At 38.1% G+C, this 25,831-nt stretch overlaps 1 protein-coding gene across 1 annotated transcript in view; it reads left to right on the top strand.

The window, feature by feature from the left end:
* Positions 1-20,393, top strand: part of LOC140245285 (titin-like) — a 240,109-nt gene extending 219,716 nt beyond the window's left edge. The window contains exons 93-104 of the mRNA XM_072324869.1: positions 534-618; positions 1,435-1,615; positions 2,240-2,426; positions 3,039-3,107; positions 3,666-6,146; positions 9,628-9,764; positions 10,767-10,932; positions 11,594-11,779; positions 12,871-13,059; positions 18,378-18,692; positions 18,754-18,900; positions 20,248-20,393. Of these exons, the coding sequence (XP_072180970.1) occupies positions 534-618; positions 1,435-1,615; positions 2,240-2,426; positions 3,039-3,107; positions 3,666-6,146; positions 9,628-9,764; positions 10,767-10,932; positions 11,594-11,779; positions 12,871-13,059; positions 18,378-18,692; positions 18,754-18,900; positions 20,248-20,393 (4,289 nt within the window). The remainder of the gene's footprint in view (positions 1-533; positions 619-1,434; positions 1,616-2,239; positions 2,427-3,038; positions 3,108-3,665; positions 6,147-9,627; positions 9,765-10,766; positions 10,933-11,593; positions 11,780-12,870; positions 13,060-18,377; positions 18,693-18,753; positions 18,901-20,247) is intronic.
* The last annotated feature ends 5,438 nt before the right edge of the window (positions 20,394-25,831 follow it).

Here is a 25,831-nt window from a genome sequence, read left to right as displayed (position 1 = left end):
CAGTCGCCATAGCGACATTTCTAGTTTTTTAATGGTACAAGACTGACAGAAAGAGAGAGAGAGGAAGACAGAGGAAGAAGCTGCACCAGAGTATCCTTGGTCGATATATGTAGCTTTGATAGTCCTTTGAAGAGATGCCTTCTGCATTCAACGTATTTTTAATAAAATTGCACTTAATTCTGCAGTTACGGTAACATGCAACACATGTCATTTTCTCTCGTGTTTTGTGCTGATATACCATACTTCTTGTTCTAAAGGGGGAAAAAATGTCTTCAACAACTAATCAATTTACCAGGAGTGATGTACATGTACAGCGTACATGTACAGATGTTTGTACATACATTGTACATGTACATAAATATCTAGAGCACTCTGACTCTATTAACTCGTCCGGAGTATACTCGGACAGGTGTCTGTGGATAATGCGTATTATGGCACCATCAGCTCTTCCTCCAGGGGTTCAGGTAAATGAAATTCAACAAATGAATGCAGCTCATTTTACTGATGATATATTGTTTGTTTTCAATCTGCAGCCCAACAGTCTCTAATTCTGGAAACACAACTTCCCGAAGAGATGCGGGGAATTGAGAAAACCCTGGAGTATGATGAATATCTCTCGTGAGTTCCCTTCACCATGCTATCAGAAATTCTGCTATTATGTCACCTCCCCCTCCTTATCACAAAAATGATCCGTCGGTACTAATGTACAACAATGTTGAGTGAGAAATCTCTCTTTCAATAGTCAGCTCCATTTTGTTCTTATGGTCAAAGAAAGGGCTTTCATCTCATTAAGCATCATCATGTTTACAATGCTTATTGTGACAGCCCTTACTGTGTGGAACATTTCATGGAGTAAAAGATATAATGATCAACAACATTTTGCATCAACATGTAAATGATTTATTGATTTTTTTGTTGGTAAAATGAGATCTTTTATAGAAAATAATTTAATTTCATCAAAATATTTTACAGTGTACATGTATATCATTGTTATATTTTCATTAGTATGTTGTACACGTATTTGCAAAAAAAAAAATGCAAAAATAAATTGAAAAAGAAGTGTTGTATGGAAGACATCTGCATGCTCACAAACTTTGCAAATTCACTATAAACAATGTAATGGAATAACGCTGCTGTTTTCTGTAAAGGGCAAATAGTATTCCAGCCAATGATCACAGGGTTCAGGCATATGAGAAGGAAAAGCTTCAACAGTTTCTCAGGTGATTACCATCCGATGGTGATTAATCTGTTTCTTAATGACTGCTTTTCATTTCCTGTGCAGCAATTTTGATGACTACTGTATATCACTATCAATTAGCCATGACTTTAACAATATGTATTATAAAGCAGTTGCTCTTGCATGGTGAGGTTAAGTTGTAATGTAATTTGGTTTCTTGAGCTCATCTCTCTGAATTTCATCCCTTTTCCGAGCAGCTCCGGTGATCTCCCCGACGATAGCAAGTTTCCTTCGGAGGAGAAATGTCGACCGGAACTAGTGACTGTCCCGGAGCCAGTCAGCGTCCTGGAGGGAGAAAACGCGCGTTTCTCCTGCCGTGTCTCGGGTGTGCCGGCACCCCGGGTTTCCTGGTTCAGGGAGGACCTACAGATCATGGGGGTGAGCTTAGGGAGGATTCCTTTCATGGGGGTAGGGAGTGGGGCTTGGGGATGGGGATGGATTACAATTTGTATGGAACATTTGGTAATAGGAAGACTTGTGAGTTGATTATCCAGGGTTAGTTTTGAAGGATGTTTGAGTTGGAAGGAATTGCAATGATGGGTTTTGGCTCTGGAGGAGGTAGATTTTTTACTGGGTGCAAGGACTAGTACATCTATCTGCAGATTATTTCTTTGAGTGACGATATGGTTGAGTGTCATACGCAGTGATGTTTTACATTGTTTCTATTTTCTATGTTGATAGGGGTTGTTGCAAGTGGAGGGAGGTCCATTGTACATTTTAATATGGCTAAGTTTTGGAGAAGGTTGCTTGGGTTTGAATGAATTTTGAGAGGGATATAAGGTGGCGTAGGCTATGGTGGTTGATGATACCCTGTTTTAGATACTGTAGCCTTTCTGTCCAAGCAAGTAATTTTGATGGCTGGAGATGTAATATCATGATACAAATGTTGGTCGCCAAATCTGGTAAGCATTCCATAATGTTGGGCTGATTCACAAGGATTCTCTTCACTATGTTCCTCTTTGCCACATCTTTTTTTTTTTTTTTTTTTTTTCAAAACTGCAGCAAGGAGCACGCATGAAATCTTGGTTTGACGGAATCCACTACATGGAAATCACCAAGGCGCGGCCGAGCGACTCTGGTGTGATCCGACTGGTGGCCCGAAACAAGATGGGCATGGTGGAGTTCAAGACCAAGTTGGAGGTACAAGCAAAGGAGGCTCCGCCCCAACAGCTGAAACCAACTCCAAAAGGTAAGGAAGAAGTCCGCCTTCCTCTTGATCACTTGCTAACTCAAACAGGATGATCAATGTCCCTACAATTGTAGTGTCCTATCTGCATGCATGTTATTCTTTTGAATGAAAATTCTTTTTGATTAAAATATAAAATCTCTTTTACACCTGTATTTGATCCTATCTCTCATTTGACATTTGTGTCTTGACTGATGACACCTGTATAATAATTACTCTGGAAACATTTCTGTATACTATTTTAAGCATTTTCATGAGGTAAACTGTAGCTGTATTTAGTAAATATCATGGACCCAGGCTGTACTGTTTATTGTGTTTTTATATTATATTTCAGTTGATATAGAATATGTATATTGCTTTATATTTGCATATGTTTCATACACATACATGTATATTCTACATGTATGTTGGAAAATGAAAATAAATAAATGACCTAAATAAAATCAATGCAATACTACTAAAAAATAGTTGTGTGATAGGTACAATGTATCTATGTGTGTAAACAGACCCCATACAATTGTACATACACATGGAAGCATTAATGTGATCATGGAGTTAACTGTTTCCTTGATTCAACATCATATATATTTTGTGTATCTTTGATATCTGTTGCAGAAGAAAAAGTGCCTCCACAGAAGCCGAAATTTCCTGCTCTGCAGAAGGCTCAGCCGAAGAAGCCCCCACGTGAGTTTGCTCTTTGACCTTTACGTGTTATTTGTTTTAGAAAATGTTGCGCCTGATCATGCAGTACAATCTAAGATGTCTGATAAAGATTGATGAATCAAGCATGTTTTATGAAAACAAACTAGTGACAGTTACATGAAGCAGTGAATGGAATACAACAATTTTGTGGGTTTACATTGTATGACATTACATGTACAATTATACCTCCGGACCGCAATCTCAAGAAGACTGCATGACATGTTCAGAATTGGTGAAATTAAATTTCAAACTTGCTTAATTTTCAATCGTGAGAGTCAGCTCTAAATTTGTCTTACAGTGTGCATGATAAAGCTTTGAATTTATACATACATGTATGGTAACGTAGGAAATATTTTTCCTGTTGCTATTCTATTATAGTTTAGTGTAATATTGAGGTTGTGGCTTTCAGTGCATAACTGATATTAGATTGGTATTATATCCAATTTGTCTTGGTAACAGTATACTGTATCAATATGAGAATAATTGGAATGAATATTGATGAGTGTGTTGCCCTTGTAATGCATGCATTAATCCTAACAGAGGAGGCACCAAGTGAGTTAGAGGAAGCGTTCAAGAGACGATCCCAGCATGCAGCCCCAATCCTCCCCAAGCCAAAACCTTTAGACAGCTCCCGGAGGGCCAGTGCGGGTCCCCAGGTGGCTGTCAAACTGAGACCCGTCCAGAAACAGTCTCCTCTGGACCTAAAGAAGGGTGCAGATAACAGTTGGTTGCCTTCAAGGGATAGCCTCAGGAAGGTGACGCCAGACAAACCCCAGATTATTCCACAGCGTAGACCCATACAGGAAAACATCTCTGCGGACACTGTCCAACCAGATGAGGCAGCACCCTCAGCATTCCCCAAGACTTCTCAGCCAGGGGACTTTGCTCTCATCAACGAATCCTTAGAAGCTGAAAATGTTCCTCACACTGAGAGCAGCTTCCCAGATCACCTCTTGATGCTCTCAGATCAGGAAGAGAAGAGCCCTGTGGAAGAGGGCATCTCTGCAGATGTTCTTTCAGACACAGGTGACGTTTCTTGGCTTGAGCGACTGGAAAGAATCCAGCAAGAAGAGGTTCCAGAGGACTTTGCCACTCGTGCAGATGTCCCAAGTCCAAGCAGTCAACCAGAAATTCAAGAGGAAGCAGCAGGTGATGCACCCATACAAGCAGCTGCCAAAGCTTTCCAAAGGGATCCAGTGGTGGCCAGTGAAACACTTGAAGATGAAGTGTACCCACCACTCCGTGACTCCCAGACCAAAACAGGCCCAAGTCAAGATGAGGGCAGACCTGATGTAGCAGCTGAGGAAATACAGCCAGAAAGGGAAGAAATCATATTCTCCAAACCTCCTGTGCAAGATGTATTCCAAGGTACAGACTCCAGCAGTAGTTCCTCATCCTCAGAAGAAAGCGAAGGCAGAGAGACACCAGTGAACAGTGGAGCAGACACGACACAACCTTACATTGTGCAGCTGATGCTGGAGACTCCTCCAAGAGAGGATGATGATCCTGGGAGCAGAGGACACTTCACTTCAACTGCTGAACTCCCTGGAGCGGGAAGCAGAGACACAGAACCATATGTTGTGGACTTGATCATAGAGAAACCTCCGGTCGAGGATGATTCCTACGATAGAGCCCTGCCACTGTCAACAAGTTCTGCTGCTGTGGACTACCCTTACAAAGCAGAAAGTGAAAATGTTCCCACCTCCACGTCCTCGGAGTCTGAGTCAAGTTCCACCACTGGAAGAGATGACCATGATGACAAGCCTGAACTCAAAACATCAGCTGCAGCTATCTCTCTCACTCGCAAGGGTCGTCCAGACAAAACAAGAGATGTACCATCATCGAAAACTTCTTCTTCTTCCTCCCAGGAGTCAAGATCGCCAACTCCTGTTACAGCATCCTTAGCCGCCAGAACAGACCAAAGAGACCCGGACAGATCTTCATTGTTAATTCAGCTACAGTCCAAGTCTTCTGGAGGAAGTGGGAAAGATTCAAAGACTTCCTCATCCTCTTCTTCTCAAGAATCAGAAAAGGATGAAAGACCCAAATTGATTGCCAAGAGATCAGATACCACTGATCCCAGTGATGTTGAATCACCTCCAACTGGCAGAGCAAGGCGTGTCATTGATCTCAAACGATCGTCATCCTATGCCACTTCTTCCTCGACCTCCAGTGGAGATGAAGAAGTAAAAAGCCATCTTTCTCACACAGCTCTGACATTACATCGACCTGACAACTATCAGGAAGAAGTTCCCACTGGTTCTGGTGACCCAAGTTACGAGGTTGTATTGGATGTGTCCCCAGTGAATCCGATTGCAGAAGACATAGTGGAAAACAAACCAGTTTTCCAGACAGAATCTGCATTAATGCCTCGTTCAGAAGACGAAGGAGTGGCATATGAAGTTACATTGGACGTTGGACCAAATGCATCTGAACAGTCTGAAGAAGAAGATAGTAACATAACGCTGACCACTGGACCAAGTAAGAACTACTCATTTGAGGAAGAGGACATTGAGGCAGTCCGAGTTGCAGAGGCGCTTGCCTCACGTTTCAGATCTGGTCCCAAACAAGTGGACAAAGCCGAAGATAAGCCAGCTGTAACTTTTCTACCCATCACAATAAAAAACAATTCGGATACCACTGAAGAGGATACGCAGGAAAGCACCCAGGAGGAGGAGGAACCAGTCAAGTCTCCCCAGAGAAGAATATCCATGAACTATCAGAAGGCAGTTCATCGCGAAGGAGCCCCTGCCATCAAGCAGCGTCTCAAAGATACCAATAGCAAGCACGGCCAGATGATTGAGTTTCGAGTGGAATTTAGTGCGGCCCCTCCATTTGAGGTTGCCTGGCATCAGGATGGCTACGAACTGGAGGATTCTGAGGAGTGCGTGGTCATCGTAGGAGATGACTACTCCAGACTGATCATCCCAAATGCCACTCCCGATGACACTAGCACCATCGAGGTGCAGGTGAAGAATGACATCGGAGTCACCGCATCAACGGCCATGTTGGTTGTAGAAGGTATTCATTGATGATGCAGATCATCTTCAAAACATTTCAGCCACCTCTAGCATCTTTTGCTCTCACTCCTTCGGATAAAGTAGCTAGAACTTTTCTCTAACACTCAGCGGCATTTCATTCCACTGCAAATCAGCTGTGCAAGCAGAAAATATCATGAATCATCAGCATACATACACTTATGTGTACTCTTATTCATACTCTATTGCAAACATGCTGCATTTTCTTCTTCTTTTTTTTTCCACTTAGCCATGGGATCTATAGTATCTCATAATATGAGTGACTTGCCGGTAGACTAGCTCTAACTGGTATTTTTTCACCTTTGTGTGTCCAGAGTGTGGTAATAAGTTAATTGACCAAGTGGTGTTGTAGGGTGTTAGGACCTCCTCCCAACAATACATCTACAATGTACTTCTCCGTATCTGCAAATGGGATCCTTACCCCTTTGCCCATGGACATCTACTTAGCCTTTTGCAGATTCTCTGAAAAATTTAAAAACCTTGTAGGTAAAGGGTTATATGACCACATCAGAATTATATTTTGCAAGATTATCTTGCATCTGGTGGTAACTGACAACTTGATATGGTGGATTCTTATATCTTTAAACATCTCATACTTGTATTTTCTCTGATATGTACACTGTTTGCTTCTACTTTTTTTGTGGTTATATTTCGAGTTTTGGTTTTGCTTCTGAAACAAACACTTTGTCTTTTCCATGTAGTGTTCTAGAGGATAAGTAGAATCGTGTGCAGTCTAAAAATCATTAACATTCCTTAGCACAATTAATTTTTCAAATCAACTCATTTAATGCCATATTGAAACAGTTGGTAGTTTGCTAAGTAAATGGACTCACTGTCCAGGATCTTACAATGATTTGGCAGGTAATGTCTTAAACACTTCCTTTGCCGTGGACCTTTGGACAGTGTGTACTACGCTCATCCGGTTTCCTGTGTCAATCGACACACAAAGCATGCAAAAGGTTAAACCATTAGGAGACACCAGTAAAGCACATGATGTACAACAAAAATCCTGTGTACGAGAACAGCATTCATGTTTGAAATTACCTTTTCCTCATGAATGCTATCTTCCAGTGTGATCTAATTTTCACGGTCTAATCATAGCCAATTATTGTATACAATTTACATGTGACCTTGTGATATCAACCAATTCATGTCGGTGGAGTACATTTGAGTTAGTTTACCACAGTATGCTGTATAAGCTGTTATTTTTGCATACGGATATTTTCGCGAGATGTTGTTTTCGCGAATTGACACCCAGGCTATTTTAAGTGTACAATGTACTAGTAGCCTAGCAATGGCGACATTTTCGTGTGTTTTTGATTTGGCGGTCCAACAGTGATTCGCAAAATTCATGAAAATTAAACCCATGCGAAAATAACAGCTTTTACAATATTGTTCCATCTGTTGCTCTACACCAAGTATAGAATTTTCCCCTTTAGATCACATCTTCAAGTCATACAGTTTATGTAGTATAGTAAACCTGTTGAGGATGGACTGATTTTGCTGAAACACGCATTTCCCATACATAGACCCCTCCCTGAGTACAATTTGTATAATCGGGACTCGTCCTCAGCGGGTTAACATTTCCTACATCTTATGCCATTTCATAGATTTCCGTGTACATGACACCACTCTTATCTATTACGGGAATAAATCATGTAAGTGGGTGACCCATAAAGGAATCTCCCTTGGAGTCTCCCAACATGCCCTTTAACCCGTTGAGGATGGACTGATTTGGTACAACACACATTTCAAATAGACACCTGCCCGAGTATAATCGGGACTAGTCCTCAACGGGTTAAAGCACATTGTATATACCACCATTATGTCACATTGTGATTTGTCTGTCGAAACCATTTGTCCGTGAGCTTCGATGATGAAATCTTCCATGCTGAGTTTAATAGGTGTCAGTGGTTTATCATACTAGTCGTGTTGAGAAGATCAACTTGATTATCATATATTAGAAAGGTTTCAAGGCAAAAAAAAATTGATCATATCATCTCATTATCATTTCATTAAAGTATCATATCCAAACTCAGATACACGCAAAAGTTTACTCTTAATAAGTTCAGGGCCCCATTTCATAAAATGTTGATATGATTGCAACTCTTGCTGGAATGGCAATTGTCGTGGTAACGACAAGAATCCAGCTTCCTGATTGGTTGTTGCGATGGAAAATTGTCATTCCGGCAAGAGTTGCCATCCTTACATCTTTTATGAAACGGTGCTCAGGTGAACACTGTAGTTACTCATTTTCACAGTCTGATTTTGTCCCTGATTAGCCTCCAGATTAGTTGGTACAGGGATTCTTGCATTTCCTATGCTCTTTGCTTAACGGCTATTAAACTGAAGTAAAAGTTACCCTTTGTGTTCGGGACTCGGCTCACAAATACTGAACTCTGGCAAGTGGTGCATTTGATATTTTGCTGAGAAGTGTCATAAACTACATGTACAATTTGTACACTGTAGCTGAAAAAGGGATCAATTCAGTGTAATTCTTGAGGTTGTATAAGAAAAATAATATTTTCTCTTGCCATGCATAACCATTCTTTCTTCTGCAGTAAGTTTCTTTCTTTGCAGGCATTTTTTGCTCTTTCTTAAAGGAGAATAGTACATTTTACGATGTAGTATGCATTTGTCTTTCACTGTGTTTGTGTAATATGTGATTGTTTGCATGTGTATTCTCTTACACACAAGTTCAATTTAATGTAGCTAGCAACGAAGCGTCAATAACTTTAAAGCGTCATGCAAGCGATGGTGCTTGAATGAACTTATAATGAACACAAGAGGGCGCTGGGCTACAGCCAAACTGGCAAATAAATCAGAAAGCTTGCAGCCTGTACCTTAAATTTTAGCACAGAGGTGATATTTGGCTAACTTTTGGTATACAATACATTCATCTATTTCTGTAGAAAACACCACATGCAATGTAGATTAGATAAAGACACAAAATGATGTGCAGATGGCATACAAAGGTATGCAAAGTGCCACTGTTAATCACTTTCAGACATAAAGTTTTCATCCTTCTGTTTGCAGTGTTAACAATGTGTGTGATTACTCTTACTAGCAAATATTAACTCAAAAAAATATATAGTGATGATAGCAAGTCAGTGTTGCTGCTGGTTTTTCTTTTTGTATCTTCAATTGACATCCAGAATGTGTCATTTTGATTGTATTAAATAAATGACAAACAGAAAATCCAAAGTAGGGCTATAATCAAACATTACATGTATATCTTTCAGTGGCATTCTGGAGCTGTTAATGACTTCATTCACCTTCGTCAAACCTACATGCAAATTCATGTCAAAGAGCAAATCATAAACATTATTTTCTTGGCAGAATGGTGTAATTTGATTTATTTTCATTTTGCTATATTGAAGTGAGTGTGAATGTGTGACTACGTGTACATACATTGTAAATACTTGAAACTTTATTATTCATTTTCTGTCCCCATCTTTTCACAGCGGTACCAGAGCCGGTAAAGGAAGCGCCAACATTCATCGCCACGCCACCGCCGATGACGACTGGTATTCCTGGAGAGCCAGTCAGGATATCGTGCAGAATCGCCGGGCAGCCGGCACCAAGGGTCGTCTGGTCAAAGGTCAGTATACCAACAGTGAATGGTCACGAGTGCGATGGTACGAGATTTCGCATGAGGTGAAAGATAGAGGCGTTCTATTCAACGAGGCGAAGCCGAGTTGAATAGTGCGCCTCATCTTTCACCGAGTGCAAAATCTTGTTCCATTTGCATGAGTTAAGGCCATGCACTATTTGTTTTATACAACACCTTGAACATCAACAGATGTGGTCCACACAGATTCTTTAATATAGCACAAAATGGCAGCCATTTTCCATGAAAGACGAATGAGTAGCTGCACAGTCACAGTCACCACATTACGCATGTACACAAAACCAATCGGTTGAAGTTATTTACAAAAATGAGTGACAAATGTATGCACTTGTAAAATTTTAATTATAGAGTGCGCGCGGCAAATGTGTGTTTATTGTGACATAGGAGCCATGCAATGGAACAAAAACTTTGAGTCAAACATGACACAAAGAGTTGAAGAAAGAAATCAAAGAAAAAGCTTGATTCCATTGCCATTTGATCTTGCATCTGATACAAGATGATACTTTATGTTGAAGGGATGGTATTGCACTGATTGAGGCTTAGGATTCAACTTTTAACTTTTTTTGCAAGATACTTAAAATGTGCTTTATGAAGTGTTGAAAAGCACACAATTCTAAGAGGAATTCAAAGTTGACTTGATGAAAATCGGTTTTGAAATGGCTGAGATATCCAAAAACACAATAAAGCAAGACGATCCTAATAAAAGGTGGGTCCCACCTTTTATTAGGATCTGTGTTTGTTTTGGATATCTCAACCATTTCCAAAACAATTTTTTTATCAAATAAACTTTTAATTGCTTTTTATAGAATTATATGCTCTTTATTTCAGAAGAGATTTAATTCTCATTGTCTGTAAAAATTATAATAAAAATGAAGTCGGAAACCTGAAACCCCATCGCTCAACCAAAACTGTACAATGTACTATCCCTTTAAGCACAGTTAAAGCTAAGTGATATGTATTGTATGTGCACAGGACGGCCGGCTGCTGTCCAGCGTTCCGCGCATGAAGATTCTCCAGGACGGTTCCATCCACACCTTACTCATCCTGGAATGTCTTCCGGAGGATGCTGGCGTCTACAACGTGGAGATATCCAGCCCAGCTGGAAAGAACCTGCAGTCCTTCAAGATAGAAGTACAAGGTAAGCAAGGATAGCTACATTGTAGTTGGAATATTTGGATGTACTTGACACCAGTCTATGGAGGGGGAGGGGTAGAAGGGTGTAACAAGGTTTCTGGGTTACCCTCTGTCTAGTAGGCACTACCAGTTTTGTAGAAGGTACTATTCTGAAGGAGTAGAGAGTGTTTGTGGGGTGTTAATAAGTCTTCTTTGATGTGCCAATCTTACCTATCCTGTAAGGGGCACTGGTCCTGTGCCTCGTGGAATAGACAAGTCTCGGAGAATGGCCAGGTCTTGTTTGGGGTACTGGTCTTTGGGGCTACCACTCCCAGTAGGAGAGTATGTACAAGGTACACTGTATGTAGTCTAAGACTGTGGAAGCACTGGTATTTTAGGAGACAATCCATATGGGAGTCACCATTATCCAAAGGGAACCAGTCTTTTGGTGGCAATGGTTTAGAAGGACAGACAATCCTTGTAGGATGGATTCCTCTTTTTAAGGACCACCTGTTGCATGGAGGGATGCAGTGGAAGTGGGCTTGGGATAGGGGGAGACCAATCATATGAAAAAGGGGCACCAAGTTCTTTTGTATTGAAGCTAAGTTGAGAAAAGCCTTTTTACTTCTAGAATGCAGTACATGTACATTGTATCTCCAAAATGGTCTTCTTTTCCACATCACTAGCCCCACCCCCTGGTGAGGCCTTTGAGCCACAGATGCATACCCATGCCCCAGAGCAGGTCAGACGTCACCCAGAGGTTCCAGCGGTGGGGCAGGCTTCCATGCCGGAGTTCCTCAGCGTCTTGACGGACTGCATGGTGCCCGAAGGCAGCCCCGTGGAGCTTGCTTGCGAAGTGACTGCCACGCCCCGTGAGTAGAGACTCCAGTCAGGATTTTGTGTAGCTTGTGTCAACTGTTTCCATGATGGTGGTGGTTTCAGTGACAAATGTGGTTTACTATTGTTAATCCCCTGTGTGCTTTGAGCATTACTTGGCACAGAAAACCTCATAGCATTGTACACACCGCCCAGAATAATCACTGGTATTGAAAGGCTTAAATATATATATCAGAATGATTGTCAGGATAATGATATTGGAATAAATAACATTACATAATGTGCATGTATTTAGCTGAAAAAAAGAATAGAGCAGTTATTACTGTACAGCTGTACGTTGAAACGTAATATTAATAATCGCTCATTATACACACCGTCCAGAGTTACTGGTATAGAAAGGGTTAGATATGTACAGTGTCAGAATGATTGTCAATATAATAATGTTGGAATACAGTGTATATATGCATAACATTTTTTTTTTTTTATTGTGCATGTACATTGTATTTAGCTGACTATAAGAATAGAGCAATTACATGTATTTACAATGTATGTTAAAAGATTTATTTAGTTTTGGTTGAGAGCTAATTTCAGGTTTCTAGCGTTTTTTTATGAGACAATGAGAAACATTTTATGAAATATGAAAGAACATGAATTCAAAGAGGAATTCAACGTTTATTTGATGAAAACTGGTTTTGAAATGGCTGAGATATCCAAATATAGGGATCGTAATGAAAGGTGGGACCCACCTTTTATTACAAGCGCTTTTTTTTACTTTGTTTTTGAATGTCTCAGCCATTCCAAAACAGATTTTCATCAAATAAATAATGAAGTCCTCTTAGAATGGTAAGGTCTGTACTATTTCATAAGTGGTCTCGTGATGTCTTGCAAAAAGTTAAAATCCCAATTCTCATCTCCACCAGTACTATACCATCCCTTTAATGCATAACAATCACTCAACTGAAATACCAAATATATTACATGTATATGAATACTTATTGTTGTGTAATGCAAAGATCATTTCATGAAAATGCAACTAGTCTTCACTGAGGAAATGGAACTGTGTAGGAGAATGATGATTGATAAATCACTGACTAAATGTCTCTCTCCTCTCTCCCTTCTGTGACAGCTCCTGTGATAAATTGGTACTTGAATGGCGCCATCATCAAGCCATCGCGCTACTTCCGCATGAGCTATGTCGACTCGGTCGCCCGCCTCCAGATTCACGAGGTCTTCCCCGAGGACCAGGGCGTGTACATGTGCGAGGCGTTCAACAACGCCGGGCGCGTGTCCTGCAGCGGCAATCTTAGCGTACAAGGTGAGTGGGAATCTGAAGAACTGTGAGGGCGCACTCCAATATTCTATCACCTTGATCGGAAGCAAACTCATGTATTCGGTAGAGAACATCGGAACCGCTGTTCGTTGGATGTACTAATGTTCTTTTCTTTGTGATAATCTATTCATGTGCTACACTTCTTTTTGTTGTGGTGTTTTTGATAAATCATGTAATCTTTTTTACTGGAGTTGATATTACTCTCATATCATCAGCATTGATATTCACTCAGCTGTAATAGCTTATTAGGCAATTTATCCACTTTCTATTGACTATTTACACTGCCGTAATCATTTTTCTTTTCTTTCATTAATAGACAACATCGTATTTAGTGTATTTTAAAACTCTACTCTCTGAGGATTAACGGTCATAGTTAGCATCAGGGACCACTCACCACCCTCTTTCATTTTATATCATATTCTTCATCACTCAGTTTTCATGCTGTAGAGATTTCAGTCATTGAGAAGTGAAGTGTTTGGTTTCTGAACAAGAAAGCCTGTAGTCGCCAAGTGTATTTTGGTACCTGTTAGCGAGAATAAAGGAGTGTTCTAACGAGAAGTAAATGTAGAACGAAAGCGGCCTCCTTTGACGGACTTCATTTCTGCTCCATGATAGTCTTGATAAAAACCCTCCTACATATTTGCAGGAAAAAAAAAGAAAGACTGAAAGAATGCAATTCAGAGTTGTTGAGCTGGTCTGGTCGATTTAAGGAACCTCAACTTTTTTTCTTCAAAACAAAGCTTATTTTGATTGCGATGAAATTCTAGTGCTGAATAATCACAACAATGTCTTGCTTGAAGCTGAGAATGTCAGGTCTGATCTACTACCGGTATTCATCTTTTACCTCATAGCTAAATGATTATTTACCAACCATGGCCTAAAACACATTAAACCAAAGACGCTGTGGACTCATTTCATAAAAAAGATGTTAGGAGTGCAATTCTTGCTAGACCAGCAACTCCTTGCAGCAGCAGCTAATCGAGAGGCTGCATTCGTGTCATTACCATCACAGCATTTGCCCCTTTGTGCTGGTAGCAAGAGTTGCTATCGGAGCAACTTTGTATGAAATTTGGAGTCCCGGTCCAACTGAGCAAAAAATCACAATCATTTCTTCTTGTGTTACTCCGTTTCTCTTGCTCATCCAAAATGTCATGGTTGTATAAATGTAACGCTCTACGTCCAAGGAGGATTTCTGTGGATGGGGTGAGGATACACTTGCTCACTGCTCTGACTTGTTATGGACATGTTGACATCCAGGAACCATTGTACATTTCAGCATCCACTTGCTCATGTAGAATAGTATTCTCACGCTTGCAACGCACATGTACGAGCTGTAATCATTGTTTAACGCGAGGATTGTGCCCTCTTTTGCACAGAGTGCATAGACTCACTAATATAATGCACTTAAAGTGTACTGCACTGTCTGGCATAAAGCTGAACATAAAAATAGCAAAATGACTAAAACTAAAAAGAAAAAGGAACATTTTGCTTTCTTTGTTTTGGTGTATATTTGAGCATGTGCTTGCTGAAATGTCTTGTCCAACGGACAGTGAGCAATTGTATTTCTTTTTTAACCTTGACGTTTCTAAGAATTCATTTTTGATACAGTGAAACCATGTAACCTTTTAAGAAAGCAAGTTGTAACCTTTTCTGAGGAAATTAAACAGCAATATAAACCTTGCTTCAGGTTTTTTTTACCCTCTCTCTACTAGGCTATAGGACTAGTTGCACATAGACAAAATTGCACTGCTTATGCCGTTATGTCACTTGATAATCGTTCGAACTGAAGTGCACTTTTGCATTTTGTTTGTCAGCACTAAGAAAGAGGTTTAATGTGAGGTAGATAGTGGATGGATGGAGAAAAAGAAAAGTAACAAACTTGTAACTAGCAATCTGCCAAGTCCAGAAGGGAACCAACAAATTTATTTACTAAACAGATGTACAATGTATGTCATACAGAAAGATTCAAGAGAGCTTTTAAGGACACAAGAAACAATGTGAAGGGTTTTTGCATCTAATTCTATAAATGCTACGCTTGTACAGTAGGCAAGCAAGGATAAGAAAATCTGGACCTATCTTGATATGTCCACACCTAACTTGATGTAAGCTGCATAATAGGATTAGGCAGTGTAATACAGGAATAAAGTGTAGGGAGATAATCTCGTTCAGCTTTCTTAGCAGGTGATCAACCGCATAATATTTCACGTATGATTTAAATCATCTCACAGTAAATGCAAGGAACATTTTTCCCCATTGTTTTCTCTAGAAATATCTATGACCAGTCCTTGTTGCTAGAAAATGAACAGATGGAAAGTCAGGTCTTCATCTCTTGCAGACCGAGTACTTTAAAATGTGATTGATTAAACTTGAAGTAAAGATGTCAGGGATCATGATAGAGTTAAATTCATGTCAGTCTGAAAGTTCTGATGCAAATGTTTTGATCATTGTATATTTCCCTGATTGCTTTGATACTGCTTACTGTGTTCATACGATTGTTACAGTGCCAAAATATGTAAGGAAAATACAAAAACAATAAAAAAGAAAAGCTGTGTGAAATATTATGGTGAAGGGATGTTTTAGAGAATTTTGCAAAACTGATCTTACAGTTGACGTTTGCTGTTAGACTAGACTGAAGTTGTAATGTGAAAGTGTACATTTGTTTATTAATAGTTTCATGCATGTTGACATTTTTGTTTACATTCATCAGAATTTTCTCTTTTTTTTTATATTGGTCCCTTTACACCCATGTTTGGGGAAAAAAAGATGCCAAATTGGCAGTACCAGAAGTGCCTTCAAATTCATAGGATATTATGCAAATATTTATGTACTTTGTATTTGATATAATTCTATTCTTTCCTCAAATTGTTGTAAAGACATCTAGTGTCAGAGAGAATTTCATATTAACTTTCATTGACGTCGCTGTAAGTTTTAGAATCATGGACTTACCGCAGTGAATAGACATTTCACATAGCTTGCCACTTACAATGTAGTAGATTTGTGCAATAGCTGAAAACTGTTATTATAGTGATAACAAGAATCAGTGATTTTGCAATGTAGGTCCGGTAAATGTAGGACCTGTTGTGCAATTTCTGAAAAGTGCAGTCAGAAATTCAAATTTTCTTTCAAAAGAGAAACAGTTAATTCAGAAATACTTGATGAACTTGATTCTCAATGCCTGGAAGGTGATGATTTGAACAGAGAATTGACATGTAGTCTAATTCAGAGCTTCTTTTTTTTTCAGCTAAAAATATTTCAGTTTTAGACTATAATACTGCGTGGCTTGAATTGTGTTCCTCTTCCGTGTATTTGCAATAACAAAGCAATATGGTTCCTGTGTTGGACATTGTCATTTTTTTAATGTATTTATGTATTTTAAGTTTGGTTTAAACGTATACTGATTTGTTTTGGCATATTTACATAAAACTTTTTGTTAACACAAGCTTCCTTTAATGTCTGATTATTGTTTTATATGTGCTATTTTCCACTGTTTGTGTTACTTTTGACATACAATATAAATTAAACTCCTCTATAGGATAGAAATATTCAAATATAATGTTTGACAAATGTAGGTGTTAACAAAAATGAAAACCTTCACTTAAAGTTGTATTTTTCACTTAATTTATGCTAGTTTTACCCTTTAAAGTTTTGGCCTGTGTGTTGCAGCTATAAGGTACTGATACCTTATATTGAAGGGTGGAGAGTGACATTTGATTCAGTAATAGCATCATATGAAACGTTGGTCAAAATAATGGTTCTGATGACTACAATGTTATGCTGCCAAACTATGTAATATTGCCTCACTTTTCTTTTTTTTTTTTTTTTTTTTTTTACTGTGAAGTTGTCATGCAAACAGGTAGCTGTGTGCATATTACTTCTGTTTTAGTTCACCTTGTTCTATCTATGCTGTTTTTTGCAATTATTTCCTGTCAATTTTGGACATCACTATATGATTTGTGCATTAAAGGCTACAGTAGCATGAAGTGTGAACAGCTAAGCTTTATTGCTTTCAATATTTGGTATTCTTTTCTTCTCTTTTTTTTTTCCGTGGAAAAGAATGAGTTGACCTTGAACATTGATAATTCGGAATGATTGACCGAGATGGTGTGTTTGTTTTTTATGCACCATCGTGTCAGACATACATCCAGATCAAATCTAGTCTTATGATCTCATTGTAGCAATGATTCTGTAACATGTGCTGTACTTATTTTCATAGGCTTTCCATTCTGTTTTCTTCCATGTTTATATACCAGTATATTCATATATTTATATATACCCTCAAAAACTTTAACCCCAGGTTGACTAACTCATGTCATGATTACTCACTAACCCCAAAACAGTGATGACACTGTAGAAGGTCATCTAATCCATTCATTGCAAATCTAATAATCTCCGCTGAGGAGCCGTTGCAAGACTTAAATTCAATGGTTGCCAATCACTTGTTTTACAGACTCATTTCTACAAGGTAAGACAGTGCTGCTGGACTGTGCATGAATGTTCATCTTCCACAAGTCAAATGCTGGAAGTGAAAAAACATTCAATTTTTGCTTGTTCAGGTTCTATGGATGTGTGTCTGATTTCTTGATGGCTATTTTTGTGGCACGGCACAGCTTAGGGGGAACGCAGGCTGAAACTGCCCTCGGTTATTCCTTCTTTTTTTTTCTTTTTCTTTTTTGCTGCTCTCACTTCACATTCAATTTCTTCACCCATTTACCCACCAAATCTCGCCAGAGCAAGGTGTATATATCACCATGCATATGTACTCGCATCCAAAATGATATAATTCACCTGCTTTTTTATCCATTGCTTTGATGATAACCGGCCAAAAATGCCTTTCAAATTCAGGACTTTGAGTTTGGCGTTGATCAAACTCAATTATCCATAGCAGATTTCTGAGGAGTCGCTATGTTTCTGTCTATTTACCTTCCAGTATCAAATACTCCCAGTCGAGTCTTGCCATGACTTTATGGTCTGTATGAAGGACCACTGCTTTTTATTACATACTGCACCTGCACCCTAAACAGTACTGGCTGATGCTTTGCACACAAAATTAACCATGCACATTGCTTTATATCGATATCTGTTTTATATTCCTCAATGCCAGTTTCTGCAGCAGCATCCAGCACTGCAAATGGAAATTGATTTACTTGTTCTGTTTGAAGCGAAAATAAAGAAAATGATTATCAAATTATTTGATAGACATCTTTTGAGACAACAAAATCAAGAGAAACAATTCTAATTTTTTGCCTAAAATCTTCTCTCTCTGTATTTTTGTTCTTCCTCTCTGCCTCTGGCCCATTTTCCAGTTGAAGAAATTGAGTCTGCAGCCGAGTTTGCGGTTCCCCCTAAGTTTTTAAAGAAGATTGTGAATCTTGAGGTGTCGGAGGGGAGCCCGGCGCGCTTTGAGTGCAAAGTGGTGGGCAGTCCGCGCCCGGAGGTCGCGTGGTACCACGAGGGCAAGGAGATTCAGAGCATGCCGCACAAGCGCATCTCGGTGGATCACGACGGCACCTGCACCCTCTACATCCCCCAGGTCTTTGCCGACGACTCCGGCCGCATCTCGGTGACGGCCACCAACGCTGCCGGGCAGGTGACCTGCAGCTCACAGCTCCTCGTGGAAGGTACACCGGATGCGGAATGATGATGGTGGTGGTGATGATGATGATGATGATGGTAGTTAAGATGGTGGTGGTGGTGATGGTGTGATGATCATGGTGATGGTAGTTACGATGGTGGTGGTGGTGGGGATAGTTGTGATGGTGATGATGTTGATGGTGGTGGTGATAGTGGTGGTAGTGATGATGGTGGGTGACCAGTACGGTAGAAATGGTGATGGTGGTTGAAGATTCTATGTTTTGCTGTATCGGTGTCTACAATATGTATGTGACAGTGGAGCTGATAGTGATGATACTTGTGACGTGGATTATGATAATTATCGAGGTGGAAAGAGTGATGATGTTTTTCATTTATGATTGGTGTACAAAATTGTAGTAGTGATGAAGATGACAACTTTGGCGATGTTGCTTGACTATAATTTATGATGACTGGATGAAAGTGGCATTACATGTAGTCGCTCAGATGTGTTATCTATTCTGTGTGCATTTAGCATGAGTGATTGACTAGGTGCTGAGTTGTACTTGTGGCGCAGGGAAACTGAATGTTTGGTGTCAAAACAGAGAGACTATAACTCAATTTAAGAGTGCAATGGAGGATGTCGAGCAGCTGTGAAAATTCCACACTGAAGATGGTGTGGCAAAAAAAAAAAGAAAAAAGAAAAGAAAAAGAATTCCAGGGACCGATGGATCGTCAGAAGGACAAGCAAGGAGATGGTAAAATAATTCCATTAGGAGTGATATTGAGTCACAGTGACTGTCTTATCATCCAGATGTCACCATTGTCAGTACCTCACCAACACTTTTTGGTGGTATTGATGCTTCATAAGATCAGATGGACATCAAAATGATTCATTTGAAAACAAACAAACAAAAAATTGTACAACATACATGCACCTGTAGACTTTCCTAAATAGATTTTTTTTTTTTAAATCATGACCATCCCAAGTGGAAGTACATTGTACAGACTTTAGTTACTGAACTGTGATTGAATGTACATGTAGTCACATTGATTTGCCATAGTTGTCGAATGTATTGTTCAATGACACTCCTGTACATTGTGTAATATCTGAAAACATTTACACAGTTCTGTTCTTTGAACACTTTCAAGTTTCATTTGTGCAATACTCATTCAAACTACAAGTGATTCACAAATGAATTTTAGAATCCCAATTTTTATAGTGAGGATTTCCACTTTAAACAAGAACAGAAGATTAGAACAGTATCTGGTACATATGTAAACATGTTAAACAGAAACAGCCAAAGAGGACAATTGAAACAAAACACGTAAATTAAGGCATATGAAAATAACCTGTTACTATGGAAATACATTGTATCAGTAACAGTTATTGTTTTATTGCACTCTCTATTTCTGTCTCAATATCTACACTTACATCTACAATGATGTACATACGTCGTATTATCTATTCATTCCTTCATCTATCTACTATATCTATCTATCTATCTATCTATCTATCTATCTATCTATCTATCTATCTATCTATTTGTCTTTTTAAAATCCCTTTATGTGTTTCATCTTCCATTTTTCTTTGAATCTCTGCAGACCCGATAGAGAAGGAGAAGGCAAAAGCCTCCCAAATCAGACCAGCACATCTTGTGCCCGCCTGGGGACTGATGTGCTCTTTGGTTTTATTTTGTGCTTGGTTTGTCTCTTTCTTTGCCCTGACTGTGTTCAAACGGCTCGACTAGCAGTTCAGACATGAGCAAACCGAGAGAAAGATATCTCTCTTTGCCATGTTGAGTTTAACATAGTAGTTGATTTTGTCTTATGCATAGATACTGAACACCTACTCATAACTTTGAAAAGGTGCTTTTTGATTTGCTTACAATTGAAGTTTGAATTAAATCAGGCAAAATTTAACCTTTTTTATTGTAAATTTTAAATACCAAGTTAATTTTATATCTACTGTTTTCAAGTTCTGTAGGCATCTAATTCATATGATTATGATTTAGTCTCTTGATGTGAAATTAAAGAGTTCTTAAACCAAATTTGATGTGAAGATTGATGTAGTGCACTGCTAAATAAAATAACAGCAAAATATGTTTTGCTGTGACTAAGATCAAACATTTAACTCTTTTGATAATAAAAAAGAGTATTTTTTGTGAGGATATGCTTCAATCCATGATGAGTTTGAACACAGTCGTTAAGAAAGGACAACCGAGTAATCTTTCTAGTTGTTATTGTAGGTTTGTTTTTTTTTTGTTGCTCACATGAGCTCACAAACATAATGTGACGACCCAGCTCACGACCCTCAAAAAGCAAGCCAAACTGAATTTACACTTTTCTACATAGTTTAAAAGAGTAAGCTCTATGCTTTAAACAGATACTGTATTTGACTTGTTGAAATTGGACCATCCTAACCCATTCAAAAAGTGATTGAAATGAGAGTGAGTTAGGAGGGGCAGTTTCATAGAAAAGGGAGAAGAAAGGATTTAAAGATTAGGGTCACTCAGGCATGCTGTGCAGAAGTATCAATGAAAATCACAGTGAAAGCAGGGTATGTCTGAAGAAAAAAAAAATATGGTCAAGAAAAACAGTTGTCGGCTGAGAATGACAAAGGCATTAAGTTGCCACCAAAGCCATAGTGTTCAAGGCACCTTAACACCCATCTCGTTCTCAGCTGACGAACTGCTAATATCTCAATTTCGGTTTTGCTTTAAGCTGCCAAATTCTGACAATAGATAGAGAAAAGATAACTCTTCCAGGTACCCACACGAAATAATTTAGTTGGCCAGCGTAAATGACGTATTTTGGTCCATTACAGAGAACCCTAATCCCTGACTTTTTGTGGGTTGTGAGCTGGGCAGTCACATTTTGATAAGAAAAAGTAAAATGTTTTGCTGGGGTCTGTTTCGAACCACGGTGAATGTGAACACAGTTGTTAAGAAAGGACAAACAAGCAATCTTTTTAATTTTTCTATGAGTTCAGAAACAAAATGATGCGTCTTCTTTCCTCCTTCAGTGCTTCTTTTTCTTTTCCTGTTTAAAATATTGTTTTCATGGTGCTTTAGAACTGAAGATCATTAAAAGGAATTGACATAACTCTTAGTTATGTTTACTTGCATTATGTCCAAATTCATTGCAGACAAGAGTGGTTGAGAGAACAAGCATAATATAGGACAAAATAGTAAACATGATTTGAAATTGATATCTGACAATATGAATGTGTTTTGGAAGTGTAAAGGAAATATACATACATTTGTAAGTTTACACTTCTAGATGATGAATATGATGTATTTATTAAAAACATATTCCAAATTATTCATCAGCATACTTTCAGTCACATCATAAGGTTTTATGACCCTTTACATACACTGTATGATTCACCTTAAAAACTACAACAACCTGTTAAGATTATTGAATACTGATTTCCTGACTTCAGTATTTCTATTTAAACTTTCTAATAAGACAAAATCTGTCCTATTGGGAAATATAAAGATGTTATAGAAACAGTAAGAAAGCTAATCCACCAGATGAATACAGTATATACGCGCTGTAGATAGTGATAGGCTTCTCATATATGAGTTTAGTTTAGATACCTGTATTTTAAGGCATTTGAACCCAGCAGATTAACTCAAAAACACTGGTTGTGTTATATATATATCAATTTAAAAATCCAAGACCTTTTCTTTCTTTGAATTTCGGGCAGGAACCATTCAACATAAAACTTGTGTGATATTTTAACACATAAAAGATTTTACTTTTCAACCAAGTTACCTTATTTGCAGTTTTACTTAGCTCTAGTGTGCAACATTATTGTGACATCATTTTGACGGATGGTCCATATAAAAGATTTACATGTGTAAGATTATGTACAATATATACATACTGTACATGTACATTAGATTAACAGCAATACACGATGCACATTAACCTCTTGAAAACTAGTCATGAGAATACTCGAGCAGGTGTCTATGGGAAGTGTGTGCTATTGCGAAATCAGCTTGTCCTCAATTGGTTAATGTTCCCAACATATAAAGGCAAATCATTGCTACAGGTTGTACATGATTTTTCCAAATTAACTACAAAAACAGTGTTACATTACTCATGTACAGTACGTGTACACATACTTTACAAAATGCTCAACCAGAATATGAGTTACGTACAGGCAATCTGTATGCAGATACATTTGTATATTATTTGATGATGGGTCACAATCACAACACTCAAGTCAATCATTGTGATAGTACTTCAATCAACATGTACAGAAGATTGATATCTTTGTGTGAGAAATGATGCATTGTCCTTGGAACTGGTCCAGAAACGCTTCCTGAATGCATCGTGGATGAGCGACACCTGACGGGAGTAATCAGTCTGCAGTTTCTGCATGCACCTAGAAGATGAGATAAGTTGTGACAATATAAAGAAGTAAAAAGTAAAGATTCAAAAAAATTCTCCCAATATCAACTTATTGTTACACTAAGAATGATTTAAGGTGCTCTGTGCAAGTCTGAACAATTGCAACTGATTGACAATTTGCCCTTCATCTTCGTAAATACTCAGCAATAATTCAGTATTTGGAGTAATAACCATCTGATAAAAATCATGAGCATACTTACAAATGTACTTATTAAAGTAGCCCATGACTTTTATCATGAATATTATTCAAAACACCGAATAATGGGTGTACATGTATATTAACATCGATGAAGGGCAATTTGTCAATCAGTTGCAACAAAAACAACTCGTTGCCAGAATCATTAATTTCAATGAGTTTGAGCAAAACACTACTTGAGGATAAAAATATTGCATGTTTGCATAGAAAAAAAAATCACCATTTGTATTTACACATCACCAGACTTGTCTTCTTTTACTTGGAAATGTGCAGAGATACAATGTATAAATTCTTCAATAGGGAAGGAATTTAATCCAGTTGGCCAGAAGCAAAATGCATAAAACAAAAGAGGGAACTTTCATAAAGACTTTTCATTACTTCTTTTGGATTTCACAATTGAAATTCAAATGAACTGATGTAAATTCCAATGAGCTGAATTCCCCTACCCTGTCCCTGTAGAGTGGAATGTTAGGCATTTTCTTGGGGCACATCATTGCAGTGTATGTATGTCAAATCAAGTGTCTGAGTATAACTACTTCAAAGATGATAAAACAATCACAGAACCGGGACATCGTGGAAAGTTTATGCCTCTGCCAATTCTACAAACTGTTGTCCCAATTCTGAACAAGACATATTACGCTTGCTGTATGTTGCTGTAAAAACCAGCTTGTATTACCACCAAAAGTGGCCAATTGTGCTTTTTACATCATCTGTGATAACAAGAATATTGTTATTATTCCATCATAGTAAATCTATAATTGCATTTTTTCCCAGTTGGTCATTGAATTGTTTGTCCTAATATATTGTATAGTATATTACCTTTTCATTTTTCTGTTAAAAGCTAAAACAGAGATGTGCATGTATGAACTCACCTTCTGCCTGAAAGCAATGCTTCAAGAAAGTATTCATACTGTATTAATACAAACTTTCTTAGCAGCTACATGTACTTGACATACAATGTACATTGTAATCGTCCATACCCTTTCTACAACACCATTTTAAACAGCAGTACTATGCGTAAATCAATCCAGACCATATACCAGAGGACAAATGTATCTACAAACCAGGTATTCCAAACATTGCAGGATTTGACACTTCTACTCATCTGTAGACCCAGAAGTCACACAATTATTGGACTTTGATGAATATTTTAGCACCCCTAGCTCACTGAGCCTCCTCGCAGAGAGTCGTAACTCCAGTGACCCTTTAATTTAAAAAATGGTCGTCAAAGGAGTTAAAAGTGGAAGAACTACAAAGAAGTCACAGGTGTGACTACAGAAACTGTGTTCATGTTTCATAATTGCATTTTTGGAGTTTGCACAGCATGTGTATATACAGCAAGTAGACATTACAAGTGTAGCATTAAAAAAAAACAACAACAACTGAGATGATTTTGAATGAATGATTTGAGTAAGCATGAGCATCAATGTGTGTGTATCTGCATGTACACTTGTACATGTACTTGTAGGTCATCATCCATCACAGTAAATCACAGTAAAAATTTGCTTTGTTTCTTGTCTACATACACTGTTAGTGTAAGTGTTTACACTGTATTTCTTCTGTTTTAGTTGACACATTCAATTACTTAATAAAATTTGGAACAACAGTGCAGAGAGCCGATTAGATAATGCACCATGAAATATATGTTTTTTAATGTTATGCTCGTCCAAAGATATGGAATGTTTATCTGCAAAGACTGCATCTATGCAAAATCTGGAATATTTATGGCAAATACACACTGGACAATATTAGTAATTTTTACATCAGAAAATCTGCATCAGCAAAAACATTTAAGAGGACTTCAACAGAATCACAGTAGGCCTATGTTTTATGCACCAGATGAAAACATTGATCGATTTAAAAAGTACTCCATTCGGTGATAAAAGCTTTTTTTCAGTATGCTTTTTTGAAAGGATTTATACTAAGCAATAACAATGAAATATGGACAAAATTTAATTTTGTAAAAAGAATGGACTGAAAAGAATGCATCCCTGCCTATCATTTGTGATTTTTTTGGTGTTGATTTTTTTTTTGACGCACCTACATGTACATCTTGTGTTTTGTGTCACCATGGTGTGGTATAATATGGCCCTGAGCTACTACTGTGGAAGAAATGTACATGTATATATCCATCATACAGCCTGCTGTTATTGCACAGCTTTCCATGTACTATGTTTTGTTTTGTTTTGTTTGTCTTTGTTTCATTCACATATTTTTATATATAGCCTTAAATAAAACAAAAAAGTAGATACTTGTTGCAAACATTTTAGATCAGATGCCTAAAGTGCCAAGAATGCATAAAGAATCAAGAATAATGAATATCTTCATGATGATGAGTAGCCAAAAATCCTTTTAAGGGAAAAGATATTTTGAAGAAAATCTGAAATCTAAAGTGATTTTTATTTTAAAAAACAATCCAAGAAAATCCTTAAGAGAGCTAGAGCTCAAAGACATGTTGATTTTATGATAAACATAGACAATGCATTTACAACCTGGTGTAACCAGGTTGTCTAAAAAATAATTATAGAAATTACTTTCTAAACTGACAGTACTACATTGTACATAGAAAAC

This window comes from Diadema setosum, chromosome 22 (assembly GCF_964275005.1).
Source record: "Diadema setosum chromosome 22, eeDiaSeto1, whole genome shotgun sequence".
In the NCBI taxonomy this organism is placed as follows: Eukaryota; Metazoa; Echinodermata; class Echinoidea; order Diadematoida; family Diadematidae; genus Diadema; species Diadema setosum.
The sequence above is the reverse complement of the archived record's forward strand: the minus strand, read 5'-3'. Positions and strand labels throughout refer to the sequence as shown.